At 52.7% G+C, this 27,195-nt stretch overlaps 10 protein-coding genes across 10 annotated transcripts; 6 read left to right on the top strand and 4 right to left on the bottom strand.

Moving 5' to 3' along the window:
* Nucleotides 1–937: 937 nt before the first annotated feature.
* Nucleotides 938–3,362, bottom strand: BU26DRAFT_534237 (glycoside hydrolase family 55 protein; the record flags this gene model as incomplete). The annotated part of the gene is made up of 3 exons (XM_033831209.1): nucleotides 938–1,355; nucleotides 1,404–3,049; nucleotides 3,099–3,362. 3 exons carry the CDS (start codon nucleotides 3,360–3,362, stop codon nucleotides 938–940), a joined length of 2,328 nt encoding a protein of 775 aa, XP_033678261.1.
* Nucleotides 3,363–4,704: 1,342 nt separating this feature from the next.
* Nucleotides 4,705–6,490, bottom strand: BU26DRAFT_554800 (uncharacterized protein). The gene is made up of 3 exons (XM_033832286.1): nucleotides 5,833–6,490; nucleotides 5,127–5,785; nucleotides 4,705–5,067 (listed from the first exon to the last, which is right to left on the bottom strand). The coding sequence occupies exons 1-3, from the start codon at nucleotides 6,242–6,244 to the stop codon at nucleotides 4,945–4,947; spliced, it is 1,194 nt and encodes a 397-aa protein (XP_033678260.1). The 5' UTR covers nucleotides 6,245–6,490; the 3' UTR covers nucleotides 4,705–4,944.
* Nucleotides 6,491–6,653: 163 nt separating this feature from the next.
* Nucleotides 6,654–7,275, top strand: BU26DRAFT_569955 (NADH-ubiquinone oxidoreductase-like protein 20.8 kDa subunit; the record flags this gene model as incomplete). The annotated part of the gene is made up of 4 exons (XM_033833948.1): nucleotides 6,654–6,673; nucleotides 6,726–6,953; nucleotides 7,009–7,141; nucleotides 7,192–7,275. The coding sequence occupies 4 exons, from the start codon at nucleotides 6,654–6,656 to the stop codon at nucleotides 7,273–7,275; spliced, it is 465 nt and encodes a 154-aa protein (XP_033678259.1).
* Nucleotides 7,276–7,482: 207 nt separating this feature from the next.
* BU26DRAFT_114490 (uncharacterized protein) lies at nucleotides 7,483–8,842 on the top strand. Its single transcript, XM_033819439.1, has 2 exons — nucleotides 7,483–8,040; nucleotides 8,096–8,842. Exons 1-2 carry the CDS (start codon nucleotides 7,797–7,799, stop codon nucleotides 8,785–8,787), a joined length of 936 nt encoding a protein of 311 aa, XP_033678258.1. The 5' UTR covers nucleotides 7,483–7,796; the 3' UTR covers nucleotides 8,788–8,842.
* BU26DRAFT_543431 (uncharacterized protein) lies at nucleotides 8,838–10,108 on the bottom strand. The gene is made up of 2 exons (XM_033831693.1): nucleotides 9,980–10,108; nucleotides 8,838–9,838 (listed from the first exon to the last, which is right to left on the bottom strand). Exons 1-2 carry the CDS (start codon nucleotides 10,010–10,012, stop codon nucleotides 8,897–8,899), a joined length of 975 nt encoding a protein of 324 aa, XP_033678257.1. The 5' UTR covers nucleotides 10,013–10,108; the 3' UTR covers nucleotides 8,838–8,896.
* A 156-nt stretch (nucleotides 10,109–10,264) lies between these two features.
* On the top strand, nucleotides 10,265–11,190 carry BU26DRAFT_523598 (uncharacterized protein). The gene has a single exon (XM_033830079.1). It carries the CDS (start codon nucleotides 10,620–10,622, stop codon nucleotides 10,857–10,859), a length of 240 nt encoding a protein of 79 aa, XP_033678256.1. The 5' UTR covers nucleotides 10,265–10,619; the 3' UTR covers nucleotides 10,860–11,190.
* A 1,590-nt stretch (nucleotides 11,191–12,780) lies between these two features.
* On the top strand, nucleotides 12,781–14,161 carry BU26DRAFT_569952 (kinase-like protein; the record flags this gene model as incomplete). Its single annotated transcript, XM_033833947.1, has 6 exons — nucleotides 12,781–12,962; nucleotides 13,013–13,037; nucleotides 13,089–13,182; nucleotides 13,395–13,702; nucleotides 13,756–13,918; nucleotides 13,971–14,161. 6 exons carry the CDS (start codon nucleotides 12,781–12,783, stop codon nucleotides 14,159–14,161), a joined length of 963 nt encoding a protein of 320 aa, XP_033678255.1.
* A 4,432-nt stretch (nucleotides 14,162–18,593) lies between these two features.
* On the bottom strand, nucleotides 18,594–19,412 carry BU26DRAFT_436919 (COX4-domain-containing protein; the record flags this gene model as incomplete). Its single annotated transcript, XM_033824199.1, has 3 exons — nucleotides 18,594–18,692; nucleotides 18,764–18,960; nucleotides 19,130–19,412. The coding sequence occupies 3 exons, from the start codon at nucleotides 19,410–19,412 to the stop codon at nucleotides 18,594–18,596; spliced, it is 579 nt and encodes a 192-aa protein (XP_033678254.1).
* Nucleotides 19,413–21,019: 1,607 nt separating this feature from the next.
* Nucleotides 21,020–22,300, top strand: BU26DRAFT_569950 (glyceraldehyde-3-phosphate dehydrogenase; the record flags this gene model as incomplete). The annotated part of the gene is made up of 5 exons (XM_033833946.1): nucleotides 21,020–21,031; nucleotides 21,087–21,136; nucleotides 21,187–21,310; nucleotides 21,366–22,050; nucleotides 22,098–22,300. 5 exons carry the CDS (start codon nucleotides 21,020–21,022, stop codon nucleotides 22,298–22,300), a joined length of 1,074 nt encoding a protein of 357 aa, XP_033678253.1.
* A 1,836-nt stretch (nucleotides 22,301–24,136) lies between these two features.
* BU26DRAFT_569949 (putative histone deacetylase) lies at nucleotides 24,137–27,033 on the top strand (the record flags this gene model as incomplete). Its single annotated transcript, XM_033833945.1, has 8 exons — nucleotides 24,137–24,758; nucleotides 24,812–25,829; nucleotides 25,877–25,988; nucleotides 26,041–26,133; nucleotides 26,186–26,277; nucleotides 26,326–26,405; nucleotides 26,455–26,570; nucleotides 26,623–27,033. 8 exons carry the CDS (start codon nucleotides 24,137–24,139, stop codon nucleotides 27,031–27,033), a joined length of 2,544 nt encoding a protein of 847 aa, XP_033678252.1.
* Nucleotides 27,034–27,195: the final 162 nt, after the last annotated feature.

Raw genomic sequence — 27,195 nt, 5'->3', positions numbered from 1 at the left:
CCATGTGGGAGACCAGGAGCGCGAACTCAACCCGCGTGCGCATCGGAAGAAAGATCCGACGATATGGGGTACCCCTTGCGGCACTAAAGATGAAGAGCCTCAGAAATACACATTTCTGGTAATACGCTAGTACAAGCGCCCAACCTCTCTCCACCGCCTCATTCCCCGTTAACACTAACCCACCGACATGTCCTCAACCCCTCCTTCTTCACCCACACCGCCTCCTCCGTCTTCCCCAGCAGCGCGCTCATCGCCTCCTCAACCGAGCCCACCAACCGCTCTCCCAGCATCAGCACGCCGACCGTCTTCTCCACTTCTCTCTCCCCCCGAACCTCTCTCTCCTTTACGTACGTGCAGACGATATCCGCGTAGCGCAGGTAGCGGCCCTCGAGCCCGTTGAGCGTTTCGCGGCCCGTGATGATGTCGAGGTTGGGCTTGGACGGGAAGAGGAAGTTAGCGTTGGCTGGAGAGGGATGTTAGAAGGGGTTGTCGGGGAAAGATGGGAGGGGGAGAGGGTGCACCGAGGATTTGGTCGCGGAGCCAGCCTGGCGATGGGTTTGGAGTGGGCTCTGCGTCGTGCATTTTGTTTTTGAATTACGAGTTTGTAGTTAACGTATGAACGGCCGGCGGTGGTGGGGGCGCTGATGGGAATGTTGCTTGATGGGGATGCATGTCCGAAGAGATATATTAGGTCTGCGAGGTCGAAGAGGTAAGTGCCGGCCAGGAAGGGGTGATGGGTGAGGAAGTGACTCCTCAGCGGTGTCTGCTCCTCTGCGATTTCCCATCTCCCTCTCTGATCGCTGCTGAATCTCGACACAAGGTGAGCTGACCTGTAATGCATGTATCCAGACTGAATCCTTTGGCTTCTGAACTAATGGATTAATAATAATATATGCACGGAATGCCACCTTCACCATAGCCCTATCAACCTACTAGCCTATCTATACCCTATCCTGAACACGTTTATCGTGTCCACAAACGTGCTATTATTATCCACATTACTCGCTAAATCTACGCCATCGCGTGTAATCATCTGCATCGCCCCCACGGTATTCAAGTTGTATATGGAGATGTCGTGACTATGCTCATCCCCCTCGATGCTGAAGATGCGAGTTTGGCAGCGGGTGCCGGCTCCGATCGCAGAACACGCGGTGGAATAGTTGTCGAAGAAAGAATAAAGGCCGGCACCGTAGCCAAGGATGTTAGAGCTGCGGACGATGCGAAGGCCCCACCCGTCAGTGTTGTTGACCGTGGTGTTGGAAGTGCCGTTGCCGGGAGTGGGGGTGAAGACAGGATCCTCGAGGGCGGCATCGTACGGGAAAGGTATTGTGGCGTCGGGATTGGGTTGGTAGTACCTAGTATGGTTAGCATCCAGTATAATGGAGCGGAAGGCGTGGACTGACGCTGTCTCCGTCTGTATCTGGCCCATGAACACATCCCTCGTGTCCACGAACTGGTACTCGTATTTAACGTGGTGCTCCACGGCAGTTCCATATAGCCAGACCTTTCCGTAGAGAGGCTCAATGAGCAAGCCTCGACCCGCATAGATGGTTATCTGCGTGTTGTTGTTCAACGCATCGTCCAAGTCATGGTCGGCAACCCAGAGCCAGTTGTTCTCCATGTACAGATTTGAAGCCCACGGAGTAACATGTACAGACATATACGCCGCGATGCACTCCCTGTTAAGGTTTTCTGGCGTTATTTTCGTGTCCGGTGTTTTCGGGCACTGCTCATTCTGTAGGTTGGAACCCGCGAAACCTCCTATGCGCGTGTGGACATCCCACATGCCGGCTGGCTCGTCCCCAGGTGTCGAAAGGTTGTATTCGATGAGGACAGCTCCAGCCTGTTGACCCTGGGTACTGATGAACATGTCACTCCACTCGATGGAACCCTGGTCGCCATGTTTACCAACGAGGACGACTGGCTGAGGTCGTTCCATATCATTGAAGAAGGCACCACTTGAGAGGATAACGGAAGCAAGAGCCTCTCCAACGATTCTCGAGCCGAGCGGAATGTAAACCGTGCTAGTTACTTTATAGAAACCGGCATCGACGTAGAGGATCTTGCCTTCGTTCGCAGCTTTCATGATAGCAGCGTTCAGAGCCTCCGTATCGTCAGTGATACCGTCACCCTTTGCGCCTAGATCTCGCACGCTCAGGAACTGCTCCAACGGAACAGTGTCGTACTGGGGCTTGGATCTCTCGCGATACTTTCCTTGGGTGTCCACAAGACTTTGTGGCCGTTTGCTGGGTGGAATGGACCCCTGGGTCTCGAGGGGCCCTTCGATCTTCCAAGTCTGATCATTCGTAACGTAACGGTGTCCATCCGCCCAGGCATCGATCTTCAAGTTTCCAGACGAGCCTGCAAGAACCGTTCCATTGGGTCCAAGAACAGCAGCAGGTACGTTCTCCAGATCGATGTTCTCTAGGTACAGACTGCCTGCGCTATCCGGCTCCGAATCGGCAGTGCGCGCGGTGATGATGCCAACGGGTGTATCTTTGATCGAGCTGTCAAAAAGCGTGATAGAGCCGATATTGACAGCGGATGGTCCATTAGCTGAGATATTCAATCCGACTTGGCAGGAATTGATCGAGACGCTTTTGTACGTCCATCCCCAATCCCAAAGCTGGTTGATAGCGGTAACACAGCCATTGAAGGTTAAGTTGCGCGTCGTGAACTGCTGATTGCCGACATTGAAACCATACTTCCCGCCGTAGAAAACGAGATCCGTCATGAAGCCTCCGGAGCCTTCTTCAATAAAGAGACCTTGGTGCTGAGTTCCATTCTCAGCAGACATCTTGAAGACGACGTTCTGAAGACTCGTAGTCTGCGCGGTGGGCCAGTGGAGACCGGTTGCCGACTGATTTGCAGGGATTCTCGTGGTGTCTAGCACGAGATTTCGAATCTGGCGGAAAAAAGTGTTGGTAGGACCAAATCCAGTTCTTCCGGTAGACTGATATGGGGAGCCATCGATCAAACCTAGACCGCTCGTCAAGTTGAAGTTGGAAGCGGCTTTAAGGGTAGGTAGACAATTAGGGTTGCCAATGATCTTGCGACTGTCAGTCGGAGGCCGATGACTGCTCAATGTTGAAGCCTACCTGAGTGTAGTAATAATCAATGATAGAAGCCGAAATCAAGTATGTCCCTCCGGGGAAGTACACCACAGCGGGCGTTCTAGTCGAAGACTGACAGACGCCGGGAGCACATCTGTCACCCTCAGTGATCGCCCGCTGAATAGCAGACGTGTCATCAGTAACTCCATCTCCGACTGCGCCGTAGTCTTTCACATTCCGGAAAACCCGGTATGTCCCGTTGGAGTTCGTATTGAATGGCGAGAGTCCCTGGTGCTTGGTATTCTCCATCCAGTACGGCGCGCAAGACGCACTACCAGTAGGCTCAGGAAGAGCTGTCGAATTCCCGTATACACGTGTCGGACTTCCTGTCGGATACGGCGCAGCCTGAGTCGTCAACAGCTCCGGTGAGGAAGATTGCGATTCATAACGAGCGTCGAGTGCGAACGCGCCGTAGGAAATAAACAATACAATAGAACTGAAGAGAATCATCTTGGATGAACGAATGACTGCCCAAAGGTGGAGAGCAAAAAGCTGAACAGAAGTTTAGGGAAGGCAACCGGATTAAAAGTAGGCTGAGAAGTAAGCCGTCCAATCAGAACTCGTGCTAGGCCCAAAAAGGCGAACAAGCTCCAGCGCACTTGGTGGCTTGCAGTTCCCCGCTGTTTTGAAACACCTTCTAATTGCGCTTTTAGGTTGTTAAACGGCGCGGAGTAAGCATAATCGTGATCCTTCGACTTAGTTGAACAAAACATACGACGAGCTCAAGGACGCTTCTGAAGAAGCCCAAAGCTCAAGCTGAAAAGAGTTATCTGCACGAAGTCATATCCGAGCCTGACAAGACTCAACCTCTTGACAGTAGCGTCTCCATGATGTTGATCAGCAGCGAGACGCTTCTCGGCCGGTGGGGCGGGGCAGCGTCATCAACAGGTCCCTTCAGGGGCTCGCATTTCTCGCACTAATTTTCCCTGTCACCGTCAGCGACCTCGGGATGCAATCACGTGATTAAGTCGGAGAAAACGCAGCGCCAATCGCCGAGACATCCCAAACTTTTCGAACGTCACTGCGCAGAGAGACAACAGCCTCGAATACCCGAAACGCGCCGATTCCACTCAACCGTTTGTCGCCTCATAACAAGAAGTCGCAATGTTCGGAGGTAGGCCGCTGTAATTCAAAGATAGATTGGGCGACGCTAATGGAGAGGATAGCACCACCGCAACCTTCGAAGCAGGAGCTCGAGGCCGCTGAGCGACAGACGGCATCGGACATCAAATGGACTGCCGCAGCTGCCGCTGTCCTCTACCTATGTAAGGACAGCATCCCGGCACAAGGATATGAAGCAAGGACGGAAAAGGCAAGGACCTTTAAGGCTAACAGCTCCCATAGCACCTTTTCTCGTCGACTACGCGCGCAAGCTCGTCTAAGCGCATGCTCATCTCCTTCTCGATCCTATATCCGAACGTACATATTTTCTTCGGTGGCGTCATGAGCATCACGGCTACAATACATGTATTATAACGGCACATATGGGCGGCATATGGCATTGTAACAATATCATGGAACGGCTTTTGGGCTGGCTTTAGACTTCGGTACCCACGAGCACAAAAGGATATATTAATCCAAGATCATGGATGGGCGAGCCAGCATCCGCTTTCCAAGGTGTATTCCCAACCATAAATTTTTGATACGTAAGGGGCTCGGCGACGACAAACTCCGTCTTTGGGCCACTGTCGTCGACCGAGCAAAAGTAGGTCTGAAGCTATTCGTGACCCCTCCGTCGGGGTATGCCTGGGGTCTGGTTCTGCCAGGCCTCTGGCTGCCGGATATTTCCCCAACTCTTGTGATCGTACATGCGACTAATCCACACTTGTCTTCATCTTCCTCCGGCAGTAGGCTTCGTAGGCTTCTTCTCCTTCTCCCACTCTTCGTATTCCTGCTTCGTGTCGTCCACCCACTTCTTGAGATGCTCAAGTTGCTTATCGTAATCCTTCAGGAGCTGAAAGAAGTTAGTCTTAGATGCTCTGCAGTTGCCTTGCCTTGCCTTGCCTAGCTTACCTTTTCCAGCGCCTTCTGATCTTCCTCAGATAGTATTTCCCCGTTCTGCTGACCCTCAATCGCCTTTCCCAGTTTCTCTGTCTCCTCCTGCAATATCCGCGCGCGCTCGCGGACGCCGGACATTCTCGCCCAAATCTCTTCTTGCCGGCCCCCAAGCACAGGATCAAACGTTTTCTTCTCCAGCTCGATGAGCTTCTTCTTCAGCTCCTCTTCTGCCTGGTCCATTACGTATCCCCGATTCCTAAGAATCTGCACCTTCGTCGCAAGAGCGAGGGTTCGCTGAGTGTGGACAATGTGTTTCCGCTTCGCCTCAGTTATACGTGACGCGAAGTTCAGCTCGTGCTGGTCTTTCATTAGAGAGAGGCTGTTGTTGATCTCGTGTAACCGGGTGCGTAGACCCGTTACGGCGAGGACTTGGGCATTGATGCGAGCCGCTATTTCTTCGAATCCACGAGCAAGCACCGGAATAGATCCTGGGCTTGGCTTCTTTGCTAGCGCTTCCTCCCATTTCCTCTCGTCTTCGTGCGGGGCGGGACCGTAGAAAGGCGCCTCGTCTGGGTTGACCGCGTTGTAGAAGTAGTGCTGGAAGCTGCATTCGGGATTCTTCGGGTCCCATTTGTTGAATATAGTCTTCATTTGCTCTACAACCGATTTCTCACCTGTTCTGTGTTAGGTCGACTGCAAGGTGCCAACTTTAGCTACTTACGCTGACCGCTTATGGAAGTCCCTGGAAAGGGAGCGTTCGCTGACTGCCTCAGCTGCGGAAGGCCCTGCTGCGACTGCTGCAGTGACTGCGCCTGGACAGCGTTGAGTGATGGTGCTGGTTGCAGCCTCCCGCCGAAGAGGCTGTTGCTTAGGTTCGGCTGCTGCTGCTGCTGCTGTTGCTGAGGTTGGCTGAACAAGCCTCCCGTCTGTTGCGGCTGCGATGCGCCAAAAAGACCACCGCTCTGTTGTGCAGCCGGCGCCGTGCCAAAGAGGCTTTGAGCAGGTTGCGCACTCGTCTGCTGCTGCTGCTGCTGCTGCGATTGACCGAATAGTCCCCCGGGTGGTGCGGTCGAGCTCCCAAACAGCGTGCCCGTTCTCCTTTCCGTCTGGCCCAGGTTCGCGAGTAGAGACATTGTGGTGACTTGTTTTCCCCGATATGCGCGCGTAGTTGTTCTTCGGGATGACAATGTGCTCTACCGACGATTGTTGTCGAGGGCAGCGAGGCGTTATTGACGCGTTTGCAGCGCGCTCTGGAGTCGCAGAAGGGGCACGGCAAGGGGAAGCTAAGTAGACTCAGGCCGGAGGGATGAGCGGGCTGGAGAACGGCGTGTTGAGGGCTCTCGCGGGGCGGAACAGGACACTGATCGATTGTTTTGGTGCAGGCGGCTCTGCTGAAAGAAAGCAGCGGCCAGCCAATCGCGACCCCTGTCAAGTCGCAGGCCTTGGCGGCACCGCCCGACTTCACTCCACGAGTGACGAACCAGCTCCAGCACCAGTTCGCCTTGGGAGCACTTCCGCCGCCATTGGTACCCCAGACTCAACATGTCGTCCCGCCAGCCGAGGTATGCATCTTCTAGAGCTCTCACCAGCATGTCCGGAGCTAATTGAGCGCAGGTTCAATCAGCAGGCGCTCTATGATACCACCCCTCTTCCCGACGATATCCCCAAGGTCAAAGAGCTCGGAGCCAGCTCTGCGCCCCTTCTCAGCGCCTCCTTCTTCATCGGTGCGCGATGCAAAGCCTACAATGACGACTACATGATGTGCAAGGTGGAGAGCAATGGCCGGGGTGAGCTGGACTGCATGAAAGAAGGCCGCAAGGTTACGAGATGCGCTGCGAGCGTGTATGGACCCCTTCGCAGTCGACTCAAAGGAGCATATCGCTGACACCGGCGGCAGTATCAAGGATATCAACGAGCACTGCCTGCAGGAGTTCCGCACGCACTGGCAGTGCCTGGAGAACCACAACCAGCAGCTCTGGAATTGCAGGTCGGAAGAGCGGAGGCTGAACAAGTGCGTGTTTGACAAGCTAGTACGTCTTCCTTCGCACCCCGACATTGGCTACGTTCTCACCCGCAGCAGAAACTGGAGAAGACGATACCAGACGCTCCAAAGAACGAGACCCCGGTCCATCAGCGGACGCGCAATATCTTTGCGTCGCACTGAGATTTTGTACATTACCCGTCAGGAACAGGGAAATGAAGGCGACAGTTCTCACGATCTCGAAGTCTCGCTGTGACCTCTCTTTCATTTGCGCGTTTGCGCGAAATGATGACTGACGCTTCAGTTTGCGGTGCCAGTTACACTGAGTCGATTGCACGAATTCAATCCTCACAGCTTGTAGCCTTTTCAGAATAACCTCCTGACCTTTCTTTGCCGGCGGTCGACCGCAGTGCACCTGTGTCCGCCACTTTTCCCCGAGGCGCTTCACCATCTTTCTGCGAGTCACCACCTATCTTTTCACAAGCAGCGCGAATGTCACTCGTTTCTCTGTCATTATTCTTCCTACTATACTGATTCATCCGCTTCCTTAGCCTTCTTTTCTTCCACCGCTCTGCGCACACCTCCAATCCCCAGGTCCAGCGCCTCTCTCCCGATCACGGTGTTGCACGTATTCTCTTCCGTACACAAATCACAGCACCCTCGAGCGAGCATCCATCCTCCAGAAGTCAGGAACGCCAGCCACGATGCCCGCCAATCCCTTCGTCGACATCTACAGCGAGCCCGTCTTCACCAACATTCCCCGCAGCTGTGACCAGCATGCAGCCAAGGTCCTCGAGTTCCCAGACACCGTGCAAGTCCCCTTTATCCAGGCCGTCCCACCGATGCCCGCCTGGAGCCCTGAATCGAGTGTCTCCTCCCTTGCCAGGGGCCCATCCGTGACTCCTCAATCATTTTACGCATCGATCAAGTGGACCAATGCCGACCTGCGTATTACTGATCCTGAAGACCTCCAACGAGCAATACACTAACCACATGATCACAGAATACCTCCTTAGCGTCCTCTGCCCTAATAAGATGTTCTTCGACGACTTCATCTTCGAACCACCCCTTGAAGAGCTCCAGGGAGCCAGTTCCCCAGTCCAGCTACACCTCTACGTCTGCGTCCCGTACCAGATCCCGCCGGAAGCTTACTCCGCCAGCGCGCCAATCGGCACCGGCCGCCCCATCTCGAAGGCCTTCGTGGCATCCTCAAAGTCCTGTTCCTCACCCAGTGAGGCCCGTCAATCCCTCGCCGAAGCGCTCCTGGCCGACCGAGACGCGTTCAGCTTCGTCGCCGCCCGGTTTACTCTTCTCTCCACGCTCTACAGCCTCCCGATGGCTTCAATAGCCGGCATAAAGCGTGGAATGGCAGCCATGGCGCAGACGTCGGCTTCAGAACTGTCCGCCAGGCTCAAACAGTTGCGGGATGCAGGTGTGAATCACTCCTGGGAGTTTGATGCGCAGTTGGAGAGGCTCTTGCTGGAGGAGATGTTCCCGCTGAAGCAGAAGTCCTTGCTGAGGGGTGGAATGTGGCAGTTGCAGATGTGGATCGGGTGTGTGGAGGTGGCGTTGTGGTTGAGTCAGGAGAGAAGGGAGTTTTTTGCAGAAGTGTATGGCGAGGCGGGGGCGTTCCTAAAGACTGCACTTCAGAGTATGCCTGGCGGAAGCTGGAATGCTGAGGGGTCTTTTGCATAGCATACCAGGCGCCGTAACAGGCTATAAGGGCATTTGGGCTAGCACATAAGGGAGCGGATTGGGCTTCTTAAGCTTAAGTACGTATAATACTATTCAGCCATCAAGCCATCTATCTTCCACCACGCGCGCCCATAAACCTCGCCCTCAGAGAACCCCTCGCAGCCGCCGGTGAGCTGCGCAGAAACGAGCTCCCATCCAGAATCGAACTGCTTCCCTCGAAGCCAATACTGCTCCGAGGGTCTTGTACAGCCGGTACGCCAGAACTGCGCCGTCCCGAGCTTCGCCTCCCGGATCTTCGCCTCCCAGAACTAGGCACAGGCCCACGGCTCACATCATCCTCCGAACTCGAGTCGACCAACTCCGAATCGGTATGCTCGTAACTTCCCGCTTCGGGTATATCGTCGTCCAGGTCCCGTTCGTCCTGCAGTACGCCTGCCATCTCCGCCTCTTCCCGCTCGAGCATGGAGTTCACTTCGCCGGCGATCATGCTGCCCTCTATGAAGCTGTCCTCATTGAACGTTATGTCTCCAGTGTGCCCTGCCACGGCACTCGTGTCCCCCTCTTCGACCTCACTGCGACTGTCCTCAGAAGCAGAGACGTCGCTCTCATCGGCCTCCGCCTCAGGTACATCCTCGTCAAGATCCCGCTCGCCCTCCATCTCCTCCTCTGCGCCTTCAACTCTCGCCTGCGCATTCGCAGCGTCCTGCTGTGCGGCTGCTAGATCCATCATGACTTGCTCTCGCCTCGCCAGCATCTCTTGCTCCTCGCGCTCAGCGAGCTCGTCCATGGTCGCTTGGTATGTCTTCGCTACACCAGGTGGCCGTATCCAGTTCGCGCCGAAGCGGCGCACGTTCTCCATGCGCCGGTCTAGCTTATTCTCGTCGGCTGTGAGTTGGGCAAGCGTTGATCTGGAGGATATAGAGGCATGGTGTGCATGGTGGGAGGCTGGTCTGCGGTGGTGGGCAGCATTGTGGGGGTGGGAGGTTGAGTCAGGGTTTGAGGCGTCGAAGTAGTTTGGTGCGGAGCGGAGGGAGGGCCAGAGACTTGCATCCTAGAAAACAGTAAGAAATTGCCTTGTGCAACTATGTACCAAGGGGAAGGTTCTTCTGCATCAACGGCGCGGAGCTCGAAACATCGGCGCAGCCAGTGTTTGTTTACTGCGTCATGAACGCGGAATCGGCGGGCAACTTACCGCTCGAGGAGGTATCGCGGGTAGAGAGAGCATTGCTGAGGTTTTGGATCCCAAGGAGAACTCAAATCGCAAAACGCAGGTGCAGAACTCCCAAACGCGTCAGAGGATATGCGTCGTTCCGCAGTCGTTCCGCCTCACAAACAACCTTGGAAGCATCACGGGGTCCCAAACGGTAATCTTAGGCGAGCGCACGTACCATGCAGATCACCAACCTCACACTGCCCAATCACATCGAGACCCGGCGAACGTGCATTCACCTCTCGAACTCCTACGACAAACTTTCCAAACTCCGGTAGGGTTCGTATCAGGTCGATAGGACAGATATTAAGGGTAGGTCTTGTGTTTCCTTCTTGTCTCCTCTTGTGCTTCTTGCCTCCTTCTCGCCGGTCATCTGCGCTTTCCTTCAATATCAGCCAAAGACCCGGCAATTTCAAGCGTTATTGACCACGATCTCGAACACGGCCTCTTCCGTATCACTTCAATCACAGTATTCTTTATACAGCTCGGGTCCCTGCAGCAAAGCAAAGTCGATCACTCGTCAATTCTTCAGAGTCGACACTCCTACCAAGCATCGCATAGCCACGGCATCACTTTCATCACATCCAAGCACTCTGCTCGTGTAATCCTCCAAGCCGCCAAGATGAGGGTCTTCATGGCGCTGGTGCTTGTGTTCACCACCCTGGCTCTCGCTTTCGCGCATCCACATCCTCAGGCATCACCAAACGGGGTCGACATTGACGATCTCGAGAAGCCGATGCACACCACAGCCCTAATGGCCGGTGCCGCTTGGGAATTGTCACAAAGAGCTGCTACGCGAACGCAACCTCCTGCTTCGGCGCAGACGAAGTCGAGAGTCCCGAGCGGGCAGTACGAACTATGATCGATACTATCTGAGCGTTGCTGGTACAAGTCCCTCCCTTCGGCAAGGGATACTGAGATATCGCTCGCTATATGGTCGCGCTATAGGAGCCTCGACGGCATATATTGGCGAAGAAGAGATCGCTTGGAATATGGCAAGATCGATCGGACCAGATGGCTCTCACGTCATACTGGAAGGCTTGGAAGGATACCCTTTTCGACATCGCTTATTGCATTACGTACACTCGGGGTTATGGCCTGTTTTTTGTTGGTTTTTAATGCTTTATACCTCGTCACAAGCATGCTAGGAGGGCATCATTATGAAAGGGCAATAATTCTCTCGTCATTTTCCGTAGGCCTTCATTTCTAATGCGACCCCTGCTCCGTTCTCGTCCCAAGTGACCCAGCACAGTGCCCAAACATATAAGTCCCGACTTCGACTGCCGTGTTCAAAGGGAGACGCTTACTAATTCGATCGGGCCTTCATCTATAAAAGTTTCCATCAGTCCAAGGAATCATCCACACTCTCACCGTCGACACAACACTAAAGCTATAGCAGAGTATGGCGGTGTGGGACGCGTTCTAAAAACGCATACTGGAACGGGCTATGAACTCCCACTCCTCGGAAAGAACAGATCGATCACGTTGATGTGTCTCTAATACATGGGAAGCTTTACCGTAGTGAGACACGTAAAAGTCGGGCGGTTGCTTTCCAGCTTCTATCGTTCCGCAAGTTACGTACGTAAACGACAGGCGAATCATCTCTCGCGATGTCCAAGTCCCCATCCATGATCTGATCGGACTGGCTGTCCAAGATCATAAGTATCTGATGGATATAAAGAGTAAATTGTTCGAGAGCGAGACAGGCACAAAATTTGCCTCGAGGCTGTACTCTAGAACAACCCAATGTTACAAGGCGAACGAATAGTCTCATATTGCATTGATCTGTTTAGCCCCACATGAGCACGTCTAAGCACGGCGAGTTTTATGAAGAATCGAATTTCTGTCCACATAATTCCCCTAGAACAAGTAGCACCGCAACCTTGAACGCTGTCGAAGGCATTCATAGAACATCTTAATTCCTTGTGAATGAGAATTTACTTCCAGTTCCCCTGTCCAGTACCATCCTCGTGAACATGGCCAGTACCAATTCTTCTGCCATTTTCGTCCTTGAAGCGAATCGAAATGACCGGCTTGGGGTCGTTTGGGTCGTCATGGGACTGGTGGAGACTACTGCCTTTGATTTCGGCCTTTTTAACATTTGCGTTCTAGACGACCTTTATGAGCCGATTTGCTCGGAGCTCCAGAATACTCTGAATCACACACCTCATCTTCTTGCTTTTCGCAGAAATTTTTGACAGCTTGACCGAGTGCAGGATTTGTGAAGTGGTCTAGAGTGACCGTGCCGACGTTTATATTGAAGCCTTGTAGTGGGAGGTTGGACGATGTATTCCGTGATAAAGTACCAAAGATCCAGTCAGATGAAGATGCAAGTGATTCATGATCAATAGAAAGCACTCCAACATTTTATGTCTCGAAATTCTGCGAATAGCTGATATCTGCTACAGAGCGGCGTAGTTCTTCTATTTTTGCTAGAACCGAGAGCAACACGGCCGCGACCTCACGTTGCAAGTTCCATAATTTGTTGGTTTAACGCCAGGATCCTGCCTTCAGGCCAAAGGGATTTAAAAAAGTTGTTGTTGACCAGAGTGTTGGTTGAGGCTTAGCGGCTGGCAATTGATTGGCTCAGGAGTTCGTAAGACTAATGAGGCTTGCGCTAGGCGCCGGGGCTAATTTTCTCCGGAGGGCTTCGCCCTGAAAATAAGCGCCGACTGGGAATACATCAATGAAGCTCTATCTTTTTCGCTAGCCCCTCCGACATGTTCAGACTTGCTAGTCGGGTCTATCCTCGAGAAATATCACGGTTTGCAAGGAGACAACTCATGAGCTTCCCCGCTGCCAAAACGGACCCAGGCCAACCCCTCGAAGAGGAGCGACTCCCTTGGTATAACCCTGATCAATTCTATCCGGTTCGCATCGGAGAAATTCTCGACTCCAGCTACAAGGTACTGGGGAAGCTCGGGTACGGCGCATATTCTACAGTCTGGCTTTGTCGAAACATCAGGTATATATTCCGTCACACTTCTATCGTCGTACTGGCTGATGCAAGGAAAGAGATGCCGGCTTTGTCGCAATAAAGGTCTGCACTTGAGACGTTGACCGATCTACACGTATTCATCGAGAGCTACAGTTCTACGAGCACATCAGTTCACTCAGTTCTCAGCACCATGGTCAATTCTTCATTCGCGGTCTATTGGGAACATTCGAAATCACCGGCCCTACCGGTCAGCACCTGTGCCTGGTTCATCCCCCGATGCACATGACTATCCGAGAGCTCCAGTACATGAATCAATCACATCAACTGAATGAACAGCTCTTGAAGTGAACGCTGTCCAACTTGCTATACGCTCTCTCATTCCTGCATGATGAAGCCAAAGTGGTACATACAGGCAAGCCCTCGCAATTTCGTGTTTTCCTAGCTGATAAATGGAATTAGACATTAATCCGTCAAATATTATGTTAACCGTGGATGACGAATCTGTACTCGATGATTTTGAAAGAGCCGAAACAGAGGAACCATCACCGACAAAAGTCATCAACGATATCCGCATCATCTACAGCTCCCGTAAACTCGGTCTACCTAGGGATTCCCTGTGGGGTCAACCAGTCCTCTGTGACTTCGGAGAAGCTCGAATAGGAGAGTCTCACAGAGGTCTAATCCAGCCCGAGCTATACCGTGCCCCAGAGGTATTGTTTGATATGGAATGGAGTTCGAGTGTTGATATTTGGAACGTTGCCGCTTTAGTGAGCATATCCGCCTCTGTATGCTCCTGCTTATCACTGAAGTTAAATAATAGATCTGGGATCTGTTCGAGAATCGACACTTGTTCAACGCGGTCGATGAAAATCTGGAGCCGTCGGCAACCCACCACGTCGCCGAAATGGTTGCATATCTCGGTTTGCCTCCTCTCCAGTACATACCAAGAAGCGAGATCACGAAGAAAGTTTTTAACGAGCAAGGTTAGCTATAAGACTCAAACCTCATTACTTAACTTAACCTGAGATGCTTTAGGACGCTGGAAGGGTGCTGGAGGTACGGTTGTACCGCAGCTTTCCCTTGAAGAATCAGTATCCGCCCTCGATGGTGAAACCAAAGAGCAGTTTCTCAATTTCATAAGATCAATGCTCAAATGGTTACCAGAGAAGAGAAAGCAAGCCTCTGAACTCCTCAAAGACCCATGGATGGCTAGAGCAATACCATAGAAGGAATTTAGTTATTATATCTCGATAGCTAGATAGATAGTTCTAGTTAGGTTACAGTCTAACATAACGTAAGGTTCTAGTGTTAAACATTTTTACCTAGCTCTAAGTAGCCGTCTTGCTATTTCTCTTCTCTATCGCTATCTTACCATACTCCTTCATGTCTCTCGGAGACACTCTTTCTCCATCGTACCAAATCGGAGAGCCTAGTCGCGAACGAGTCGCTTCTGTTCCTCGTTCCTACCTCCACGTCCACGAAACGTCACCACATCTCGCTGAGATCGCGGGTGCTTGTGTGAACCCGTCGACTTTGACACAGGGTCAATGCGCAAAACCCATGCACTATTCTTTCATGGAAGCACTGTGCTTCCAAAGAACGGAAGCATTCGACCCATGCGGATTCTCAGATTACTTTTCAAACCAGCGCCGCCAATTGTCATGCTTTCCTGAAAAAGGAAAACTGGAAGCAAAATGTCCTACTTCCATGCAAAAGAGCTACTTCAGACAGTAATATGCGTGGAGGGCTTCTGGATTAGCATTGCGTCTGTGGAAAGCCCACCCTTTTCGTTCATGTGTCTAGCAAGAGATGTCTTCTCCAAGAGTGCATGGGTGAGCTGAGGGGCTAGTTCGTCGCATACTGTGCTTCTGATATCCTTTGGTTCGTCTGTGTCTTTCTCATTTGAAATGAGAGAAACTCTAGGATATCTGCATGGCTCAAAAAACACCTCATCGACTACAACGTGGATTGCCGTCCGTTCGGCCCTAGAGAAGCACGATCGCAGTCCCGACGTACACTTCTTCTGCAGGAAGTTGACCGAAATTCGAAAGGGCAGCAGAAGCCCCGAGCGTTATTCTACATGTGTCCCCTCAACTATCGATCTCCAAACCATCATTACGTTGCGAGGAATACAAAAGCGGTCTGAAGATGATAATGGAACGAACAATTTTGTGAGCCACACGAGGCAAAGGGTACAATCCAGTCCTAAAACAGGAAACGCTAGTGCTCATGCGTGTCCGCCCATCCATGCCTCAATACAAATTTTGTCGAGCCAGGTACCATGAGCAAAGACCGCAATCTCCAAGAAATAGAAGATAGGCCGAATGATGCCCGAGCTTCTCGAGATCCGATCGAAATCATATCATGCCTTGTTCGGAACTCGACAGATCCAAAGGAAACAATGCATACAGTTATGCGTAGGATCGAACCGGAATAAAGGCAAAGAACTCACTGCGTATGCCTTACTTTCGAGCGGGGCCTCCTTCGACACCGAGAACTACAGCAAGATTGCAGTCCGGTGTATATAGCGAGGAATGGTCCCCTAGCAACGTTATGGAAAAGTGAAACTGGAACTGAAAAGGTCGATGAAGTGTGGTGCGTTGGAATCAGGCCGCTCAAAAAATTACATTTTCTTTCTTCTTCATTTCACACCAACGCAACGCCCCGGAATCCTGGCACTGCTGAAAATAGGAAGAGATGTCATATCATGCTCCGCGCCGGAGCAGCTGCTTTGAACTAAAAAGCTGAACGTGAATCTTCACGGAAGCTCTGTTCCAAAAATGACAAACACAAACGTGATGCGGTCGTCTCGCGCTGCCGGCGTTCTGGATGCGCTTGAAGACGACCTCGAGAAATCTGTCCACGGCATCGTGATGCCCAGGCGAGTTCTTCTGAAGGCTAGATGACGGAATTCAAGTCCCTGACCAAAATGAGTGGTCCGCCCTCGTCATCCGCTACTCTTCTACCCCGTGCCGTGCGTCTCGGTCTCCAAAATCTCCAAGGAGCCAATCATGGAGTCGGCGCGGACTGCTTCCAAAAGCGCAGTGAAGGGGCTTATGTGTGGAGCAACGTGTGCCCCCGATAAAACACGTGAAAAGCCGGTATGCCCTCCGCGCCTCGTGCGCATCTAAGGCTCTTCCCCTGGAATCTCCAGGTGCGACAAAATCGCAAAACAAAGCAGGACATGAGCACTTCTCCAACAAGGCCTCAAGCTCAGCGGCCACAATGTTTCTTCCTGCTAAATGGCGCTCTCTCCAGTTCCATGTTCGCGACTTTGAAACGACGATAGCATACCAAACTCGCACTCACAGCGTGACAAACGAAAAAATGCATCTCAAACCCAGACAATGGTCCGGCATCTTGAAATCTACCCACCACATCCTTTTCTTGTTTGATAAGAAATAAAATATGCTGGTGAACGTGCAACTGTTTTAGCTGCTTCGGAAGTAATAGGCGATGACGGCCGTGGTCCCGGCAGCCGAAACAAAAAACCGTTCCGTTAGACCCCATGGTGGGTAATCCCTCCCCCGTGGCACTCCGCGAGATAACAGTACATTTGCCTTTGGCGAGAACGTTGGTGGATACACAAAATGAAGGGGAAGAAGGCTCCGGAGATCCACAACCCGAGGAAGACATGAGCAGTGAGTCCCCTGGGAGGACTAAAAAGGAAAGGAGAGCCAAGGTATGGGAAGTCGGGAGATATTTTCGGATTTCGACTTGTCGCTTTTAAATGGAACGACTACCTAATGCATGAAAGCTCTCCGGAACTGCAGGCGTAATTTCCGACCTCAGGGGGATCTTGTGGTGCCGCGAAGTCGTATACCGCGCGCAGAATTGAAAAGCTACGAGAAACCCAACTATGGGGTCTGCGTTCGAAAATACTTGATTGAGAATAGTATAAAGGCGGTTGTGTAGACTTTCAGCAGTATTCCCAGTTCCTCTCTAGCACGTCGGGGCGGGCACTGCGAACAAAATGTAATAAGGCATGTATATGCCGGACTGGAAAGGACTTGGAGTGGAACAGGACGAGAGCGATGTTCCTTGGTCTTGTTCCGAAACTGAACTGCATGACGGCCTGGCTGATGTCAAGGGGCTCGCAAAACCGATACCGAAGTTTTCTTTATGGAGTGGATGGACCTGGTCGAGTATCTCGATCTTTGTATCATGGCACTTCGTTGGAGATTGGTAATAACACCAAAATCCGCCTTGGGACCAATTGATGGTGTCGTGGTGTTCAGTTTCCATACGGTCATACGCAGAAAGATCTCACGATCTGTGTTACGGAGCGTACCCTCGATCAATACGCGACAGAGCATGAAAGCACTGTTCATCGAGACTATTTCGCGAGATCTGCCCTCTGAAAGCTTTTCTAAAGACGTCATTGAAGTCCGACGATGGAAGCAGGTGTCCTTCGCATCTCGCATCACGAGAGCCTGCCTTCCCGCGTCGAATGCGACAGCGTGCATTATACATCGGCCGCGGGGAGAACCTACCGCTACATTACATTTGGATGTAGATGATTACTCGTGAGCGTGGGTGGGTAGTGGTGTTCATCTCCGTCGGCCGCGGATTGCTGCGTTTGTCAGCCTGGATTGCCACCACCATCAGCGAAGTGTAACATTGCGGAGGGTAGGCGAACACTCACGCATGATCGCTCCGGATTCGCATTGCCGTCGGTGAAGGCATCTGTGGGGTTCTGTATGTGCTTGTGGCCCGACACTGGCGTGGGTGGCAAGACGGATACCAAGAGGCGCGCGTTTTCAACGGGGACCGGACGCCACACTTGTGGCCATCTTGCCGACTCTTTCGTACTCGTTTATGGTTTAGGAATGTCTGGAGAAACGAGTGCAAGACTTGAGACAGGCATGGACAGGCTAGAGAAGCTATTCCGGTAGGTACAATTGTGCCGCTGATATCTAGCCCGGAACAATAGCACTATAGGGCTTTCTGCGTGCGAAAGAGCCGAGTACGATATGAACTGACTTGTCTTAGAAACCGATATTGGTCGAGCGTAGCAGAGAGAGAATCGGGTACTAACCACCCGGACACAAGATTAGGGCAGAGAAGCGCAGGACGGTCAGACAAAACCCATGGATTGAAGATCGCATCTTGTAGATATCGACAAAGTCGTGGCAGTCCATGAGGATAATTGTTCTCGTCCTACAATCGTTTTGTTTCTTACGTCTTTAGACTTTGCATCACTCCGGACCGTCATAATGTGGCCTCGCTTACCTGAATGGAATATGAGAAATCATCGGCCGATGCGACGCACTCACTTTAGCACTTTGGTGTAAAAAAAGGTGGAACAAAGCCTGGAGACAGGGGTCCGCATCTGGAGAGGGTAGAGCAGGTAGATTGGAGATAGCTCTGTAATCGGTACACATTGGCCTTTGCCGCACATGAGCGAGACGGAAAGCAGGCGCACGCGGGAGCAGAGAGAGACGTGACAATAAGCAAGACTGAAAATGCCTCTGAGATTCTGTACACAGGCGGACTAATGTGACAACTGCCAACCCAGCAGCGGCTCCCTACCGACGGGCTCTGGACCCTCTCCATCTCATATATCTCACACAGACAGTACCAAAGGATAGGGTGACTCAAGGAAAGGAGGTATTGGACTTGGTATTGTGTGCATGACGTGCTACTTTTACCGACCGTTTATTCGTCGTTGAGCTTCTCGCGAGCGGGGAGATGCTTCTCAGACTTGCTCTGGACCATCATTCCCTTGTAGCCGCTGATGGTCTCCGTTCCTTGGTTCTGTGGGTCAAACGTTAGCATGGGAGTAGACACAAGTGTAAGGACGCCGTTGTCCCACAGCAGCTACGTACCTTCATATACTCCTCGGTCGCTTCCTGCCACTCCTTCGTCATGGTACGCGGTCGGACCGGGTTTGCGAAAATGCGGGTGAGGGAGAAGACAACGACAGCAGCGGCGATGATAGCGGAGGTGAGGAAGAAGACCTTGCGGCCCTCATCCGGTGGCGGCGGTCGTCGCGGACCGTGCGGACCGAAGGCAATGTAGTACGCTGTAGATGAGAGATACGTTAGCTCTATGCCTTCATATTGACTCTCGCAATGGTCCTCCACGAGCTTGTACGAAAATGCCGCGGCACGTGTCCGGACATCTGGAACCCGAATTCGTACGTCATACGACCGTTCCCAGCACTCAATGGCAGAATTGAGAGCTCTACGCACCGGCCTTCTTCTCCTGCATAGTCATCTCCTTCCAGTCGATCTTCATGCGATCTCTCAGCGACATCCACAGATCAGCCTGCTCCTGCGGCGGCATGTCCTCCCATCGCTTCTCGATGTTGGCCAGGGTGGGGTTGGAAATGGCATGCGCCTGGCGGGTCTGCTGCTGCAGCTGCAGGCCAGCCGCGGGGGCCGCTCGAGGGACGCGGCCAGCTTGACGGATGGCGGACGATGGGATGATGCAAGGCGAGCTCCTCGAGGCCCGGATGACGGAGGAGCGCAGCATGGCGAAGGCGTGGAGTGGAGAGGGTCGCGATATTACGAAAGGAAAGGGAGGGCGTTCCCGTCGAGGGAAGTCTGCGTGCCAATTGATGGGGGTTGTGGTGGAAGGGAAGGCGGGACAGCAGGAGGGAGCTGCGATGAGGCCGCCCGAAAAATGGATGGAGGCTTGGCATTCCGCATCTCCTGATATGTACGCTAAATCAGCGCTGCGCTCATTGGCGCGACGTCCTGGACATGCGGCGGCGGCCGCAGAACGGCTTGAACAGCTCCAATGCTGCTTGCAGAGCGGCAGAGCGGCAGAGCGGCAGAGCTGCAGAGCTGCAGTGGCTGTAGATAAATCCAGTGCTAATTAATCTGCCGCTTCCATGAACCCCACTGTCGGAGCGTCGTGCGATCGAAGACAGGCGGCACTGGAAGGATTTATAGCTATGCAGCAATATCGCGGATGAGCTTATCAGACGAGATCAGTCCATGTTCTATAGCTACCCAAGGCGCAACCTGCCGTAGCAGCGTACCTAGGTAGCTTGAGAGCCCGCTTTACAGTAGAGTGCCACGCTCTCGGGCCGACGATGGCGCCGGCTGCTCTCACGGCGCGAGCTTCGTCAGCCCTATGAAGCTCGTCAGACCGTCTCTGGCGTCCCGACTCCCGACTCCCGACAAACCCTATGCAGGTACCTCCTGTCTCGAGCAGCGCTGGACGCCGCCGTGGCACGAGGAGGTCATGCGGTGGGCTCAGGACTGCTCTAGGAGTCTCGGCCGCGGACGCGCCACGCCCAATCTCCATCCTCAACACCAGCGACTTCAACAATTGCGATCCAGCGGCGGCCTTGCGTGGCGGTGAACCGCTCGGTGGTTACACGACCACTCGCCTCCCCGCAGGCCTTCGTCTGCATAATACTGCGCTGTCATTTTTCTTATCGAATGACCATCCAGAGCACCAATTGCGCATGCGCCTCGCACGACAGTCACGCTGCGAGATACTTTTGCCAGCTTACCATCATCCCGCGGCGCCGGGCGCGTTGAGGTATTATGGAATGCTGCTTTCGTAGAGGCGCTGGGAGATTTTCCAATCGCTGGGCGGGCTTCTGTACGGGTCTGCTGCACCGCTACCTGGGTTACGGATACGCGGATAGTTTACGAAGTATACTACCCAGGTACCGACGACGATGGAGCGTACACAGTAGAAATGGAGAAGACGGGGCATTTCGATGCCAAAGCAGACCCGCTGTCTCGTCCGCGCTCCGGGCAATCCCGACCTCCCCCATGATGCACGCACCGCGTCCGAGGTAGCATCACTCTGGCCTGGTCTCGGTCTCCGTCGGGTGGGTGGGAGACGAGAAAAAGTATATTATTGGGTGCCCAGGCGTCCGGCTGGTGCAGCTATCATTACAGAAAAAGTAACTGCCTCTGCTTCCCCGGCTGCCCAGGTGTGACGTTTTGCTCCCCTCCGACCCTATTTAGCTCACTCACCCCACTACCCAACAACAACATCCGCCTCAGCCCACAACAATTTCTTCCCCACCCCAGAACCAATTCTCCTTAAAGAGTGAGCCTCTTCGCTTTCTCGCCCATTCCGCCCCTCTGACTCTCGCAGCACATCAATCAGCCATCATGGTCGTCAAGGTGAGCTGCTGCTACCCCGCTCCACCGCGAGGCAGCCATTGACAGCTTCTTTCAGGTCGGTATCAACGGCTTCGGTCGTATTGGCAGGATCGTCTTCCGCAATGCGTGAGTCCCATCGGCCGCTCTTCACGACGACCCAGCTAACGAGCCCTCAGCATCGAGCACGACGACGTTATCATCACCGCCGTCAACGACCCCTTCATTGAGCCGCACTATGCTGTAAGCGACCCTCAGATACCCCCAATTGAGCAACGGCCGGTAGCTGGACAGGCCTGCGCTGTCCGCAGAGCTTCATAACGTTGAGATTGATGCGGGGCTGACGCTGCCATGATAGGCGTACATGCTCAAGTACGACAGCACCCACGGCCAGTTCAAGGGCGACATCTCGGTTGATGGAAACAACCTTGTCGTGAACGGCAAGACGGTCAAGTTTTACATGGAGAAGGACCCGGCCAACATCCCGTGGAGCGAGACCGGCGCATACTACGTTGTTGAGTCCACCGGTGTCTTCACCACCACTGAGAAGGCCAAGGCCCACCTGAAGGGCGGTGCCAAGAAGGTCGTCATCTCCGCTCCCTCGGCTGACGCTCCCATGTTCGTCATGGGCGTCAACCACGAGTCTTACAAGTCGGACATCGAGGTGCTCTCCAACGCTTCCTGCACGACCAACTGCTTGGCCCCTCTCGCCAAGGTCATCCATGACAAGTTCACCATCGTTGAGGGTTTGATGACCACCATCCACTCCTACACTGCGACTCAGAAGGTCGTCGATGGCCCGTCCGCCAAGGACTGGCGCGGTGGCCGCACTGCTGCTCAGAACATCATTCCCAGCAGCACCGGTGCCGCAAAGGCTGTCGGCAAGGTCATTCCCGACCTGAACGGCAAGCTCACCGGCATGGCTATGCGTGTGCCAACCGCAAACGTCTCCGTCGTTGACCTGACCTGCCGCATTGAGAAGGGCGCGACCTACGACGAGATCAAGGCCGCCGTTAAGGAGGCTTCCGAGGGTTCTCTCAAGGGTACGCATTTATCTATCTGCTCATGTAGCATCGCTAACTTAACGAAGGCATTCTTGGATACACTGAGGACGACATCGTCTCCACTGACCTGAACGGTGACAACCGCTCTTCAATCTTCGACGCCAAGGCCGGTATTTCCCTGAACAAGAACTTCGTCAAGCTCGTCTCGTGGTACGACAATGAGTGGGGCTACTCCCGCCGTGTGCTCGACCTTCTGGTCTACATTGCCAAGGTCGATGGCAATGCTTAGGAATCAGGACGGAGCCAGGCAACGCCCAGACTCTAGGGCAGCCTATGGACTGAGGGTGGGTTATTCTTGGGTTGGAAACTGAATGGTTTCGCTTCCTTCACATGCTCGATACTTGTTTGACGGGTGTCCGCGATGCGGTGGGGAAAATGGGGGAACGAACTCATGAAAACATGTTAGACACGATTCAATGAAAGAATTGCTCCCATATCAGCCTTGTCAAGTGCATGAACACCCTTTGTGAAGCTTCCCCTCGTCCATAGAGCTATCCCTGCCGCAGTTTTCTAGCCTACTGATCCTAGTTAGTTCCCGGGGTAAGGTGGAGTGTCACATGAGCTATGGGCCTCTAGCCCATCGCTAGATTCCGATGCTCTGAGGTTTATCGGAATCGGCACTTCGTGTTTGGCACGTGGTGCGGAGGATGAGCGGAAATACACGGCGTGGACTATCCTATCGGCTTTTCGAAGCGGTGAAGCTTTGCGGCGCCATTTGAAATGCGTACGTCTTAGTAAAAGCATTTTAGCATTTCGTCTATTGGCAAGGAAATTGGCCCACGCTTGTCGATAACATAAGGAGAAACAACGCTCTAGGGGATAGCCCATCTAGCAGATTATGAAGTACAATTTTCCCAGAGGATGTCATGGACGAGGTCGCGCCCCGACACAGAGAAGCGGAATACAGGAGAAGGCCTATAGATCTTTTGCCGTAAGTAGAGAGACACACGCAATGTTCAAGATCGGATGACGACTTCATATCTCAACAGACTTCGGTAGGAAGTCAGTGGAGCCGGCTCTGCGTTATACCGCGGTCGATGTAGCAAACAAGTGGCAACTACGGAGGACATGATAGCAGCGGACTTTTAGCCCATTCAGCACCGGTAAAGATGAGAAGATCCAGGTATAGGACACGCAAAGCAAACATTTAAGCTTCTGAGCTGTTGTTAGGGACATCAGATGGGAGCACTAGGGAGGCGCAGAAAGAGGCCCGCCATTTTCAGGCTTTGGGCTGTAATTATTAGCCGCTAGAGGCTTAGCGCAGGACGCCAAAAGGCTTAGTCAGCTCGAAATCAAGTCGCGACGCCAGAACACGACTATCCTACTTTATCCCTTTACATTCAACCCAAACAGCAACGACTGACCGGCTGGCCTTTGACAGCCGTAGGAATTTATCTTTCATCTCACTTGACTTACCTCGCGCAGGACACGCAACGAAGAAAGCAGGCAGTTGCGCGTCCGACTTGGGCGGATCACGGTCGAATCTCATCGTCACGGGACCTCAGGGTCGAGCTGGACTTTACCTCAAATTAGACTCGTCCTGCGCAGCCAAGGATCGTGGACGAGTTTTGTTCTTGTGAAACCGATACAGCCTACGTTTATAGGTTTGGCGCAGCCGAAGCGCTCAAGAAAAACCGCTCCACTTCATAAATTTCAGCGACTGGTGGATAAACCCGACTTCCTACGTCTCGAACCCGCTGTTTATCATGGTTGTTACTTGCTAAGGTGAGTGAGGATGGCTCTTTGTTTTTCGCATTCTACTCATTCACCGCTATCGTCATCGCACTGTTTAGTTCGCGCTTGAACGACTCTTTTGTTCCTTTCATACTCTTCCTTAGCAATCTCCCAAATTCGGGTGTTCAATGGGGACACTGCTGTATGTCAAGTTGCAACTAGAGTAGGCGTGGTTTGGCAGTCATACGCTTCTATTCTCCACGTGAAGCTCCAAACTTAGAAAACGTTGATCATTTAATATTTTCGTATCGAAGCATATGCTTACCGGAATTGTAGCTGCAGGACCAGTTTCATTGTAGAGTGAGGCGTTCCACGCCTCCTCACGACGAAAATGGCTGCCATAGACGAGTCCGATCTTACTATGGGCGAGGACACGGTCATGGCCTCTACCGAAATCAATGGTGAGCAGGGTGCAAACGCCACGGTCGATCCTTCCGAGATATTTCGCCGACTCAACTCCCCGCAATTCTCGCCTAGGAAGGAGCAACTGCCCTACTCGCTGAAGGTTCCCTCAGCGTCGAAGCAGTACTACATCCCGAATGCGTCAACCCATTATAGTCGAGAGAGCTCCTCGGAACCCGAATCGGACGCAATGGATATTACTCCTTCCAAATCGACAGCCGTTGAGATACGGGTACCGCCGCCGCCTAGGTTTCCGCCTTTACCGTACTCATCATCGAAGACAGGGCTCGTCTATGATCCGAGGATGCGGTTTCACGCAGAGTTCCCGGATTTCATGATGAACCCTGAGGATATACATCCTGAAGATCCTCGCCGCATTCACGAAATTTTCGAAGAGATACACCAAGCTGGTCTTGTGCAAGGACCAGACGATCCGGATGAAGAGGCCAGCGAGGAACAGTGCTGGAGAATAGAAGCCCGGTCCGCTACCACCGCAGAGATCTGTCTCATTCATACTGCAGAACACTACATTTTCATCGAGTCATTGCAAGGTACGTTTACTGATGTAGGCTCCTTCAAATAACATCAGCTAAATTATGGACAGACAAGTCTGCAATAGAATTAAAAGATATCTCAGATTCTCTGGACTCTATTTACTTCAATAACGCAACATTTGAATGCGCTAAGCTTGCAGCGGGCGGTGCGATCGAAGCTTGCAGGGCCGTTGTGCGCGGCGACGTACGTAACGCCATCGCTATAATCCGACCACCAGGCCACCATGCGGAAAGCAACGCCCCCTCTGGATTCTGCATCTTCAACAACGTTCCCATCGCGACGCGGGTCTGCCAGAAAAACTTCCCTGAGACGTGCCGGAAAGTCTTGATCCTTGACTGGGACGTTCACCATGGAAATGGCGTTCAGCACGCGTTCTATGACGACCCGAACGTTCTCTACATCTCATTGCACGTGTTTAGAGGCGGAAATTTCTACCCTAATTTGCCTGACGGAGACTATAACTTCTGCGGCGAGGGTCCTGGGTTAGGGCGCAACGTCAACATCCCGTGGGCCGACCATGGTATGGGGGATGCGGAGTACATATATGCCTTCCAAGAGGTAATCATGCCTGTCGCAACGGAGTTCGATCCAGACCTCGTCATCATCTCGGCCGGATTCGATGCCGCTGAAGGAGATGTTCTAGGAGGCTGCCATGTCACTCCAGCTTGCTACGCTCACATGACGCATATGCTCATGCGCATGGCGAAGGGGAAGATCGTCGTATGCCTCGAAGGAGGTTACAACTTGCGATCCATCGCCCGATCAGCGCTAGCAGTCACAAGGACGCTCATGCTGCAACCACCCGAACGTCTTGCGGATGGGTTATCTCCGAAAGAGTCCGCTGTTCGGACCATCGAGCAAGTCAAGCGAGAGCAGTCGAAATACTGGAAATGCTTGTATCCGAAACAGTTAGACAAGAACGATCCGTCCTTCCACGCGACCAAACGCTTGCACGATATCATACGGGAATGGCAGAGTCAGACACTCTCTGCAGAGTACCGAATGACACCTTTGGCGATTAACAAAGCTGAATTGACTCAGTCTTTCGAACACAACGTCATTGCCACGTAAGTGCAAGCCATCACTATGTACCGAATTTATTTAACAGGAGTAGACCTAATTTCATGGAGCGACATCCCCTTCTGGTCGTCTTCCATGACCCACCGACTGTGAAAAGCATTCCTGATCCAGTTACTGGCAGGATGGAGTTACACAATACGTGGTTGGTGAGTATTCGAGTACAGTCTTGCGCTGTATAACCGCTGACTATTGCACAAGACTGATGTTGCCAAGGACTATGTCGGTTGGGCAATTCACAATGACTTCCAAGTCATTGATGTGAACATCCCAAAGGTAGTTTCAATAGAAGACGTAAGGGCCCCTCCTCTCACATCCGCTTCGAGAGGCTCTAATGATATTCCAGGACAATGGTGGCTATATAAGATCAGACGACAGCGAAGCCCGCGCCCACCAGACCCGGGAGCTTGCGGCTTATATATGGGAGAACTATATTGAGTTAGTCAGCGATGCGGCTTTCGAGGAGTGCCACTAACTCTAAGACAGACCTCATGACGCTACACAGGTCTTCTTTATGGGCATCGGAGCTGCCTATCTGGGTCTCGTGGATCTGCTCAGCAACTATGGTAAGATATCTGTTCAATCTTTTTCGGTAATTGACTAATCTTGGGCAAGAAAATTGCACCGAACCCGATAGTCCCGTCCAGTGTCTCATCGGCTTCGTTTCAGAAACATCGATCCAATCCATCAGGAGAGCTACCGACGACAACATTGCTGGTTGGTATTACGCGGTACGTCTAAGAGTGCTGGCGGGCTAATTAGCTTCGCTGACATTGCCATTAGCACTCCCTAGTATTCGTTCAAAACAGCCACCACGTCTGGGATCCAAACCGCCAGCGCAAACTCCGTAAGAAATGGGGAAAGCTCATCCGATCGCCCAAAGAGAAGCTGGACGAAATGCTCACCACGCACCAAGATGAGGTTCAAGCCTACCTGCTGAAGAAGAAGAGCGAGTACGAGGCAGAGCTTGAGCAGGCAAGGCTTGCTGACGAGAGACAGCAGCAGCAAGGTCTGAGATCTCCTCCTCTAGCGAGCGGAATGCGCTCGCCGCGGTTATTGGAGCAGCCTCGACAGGGCAGCGTACCAACAAACAACACGAAAAGCAAAGACATGCCCCCGTTAGGACTTTTCAGCGTGTCTACACCCAGAAGCCCGCATGGTAGTCCTTTGAGGAGTGACTTCCCGAGGAGGTAGCCCAAGCTTAGATGCCTTGAGTCGACAATTAAGCTTTCTTGCATTGCCTGGCGTTGGGATGCTTGCTTTGGCGGGTGGTTTCTTGCGAGCTTGCGAGCGAGATTGGATTCAAGATAGATTTCTCAGGTGGAAGTGGTGCTTGAAGCAAGCGGGATTGTACAG

This window comes from Trematosphaeria pertusa (genome assembly GCF_010094035.1).
Source record: "Trematosphaeria pertusa strain CBS 122368 unplaced genomic scaffold BU26scaffold_17, whole genome shotgun sequence".
Classification (NCBI taxonomy): Eukaryota; Fungi; Ascomycota; class Dothideomycetes; order Pleosporales; family Trematosphaeriaceae; genus Trematosphaeria; species Trematosphaeria pertusa.
This window is presented reverse-complemented; position numbering and strand designations above follow the sequence as displayed.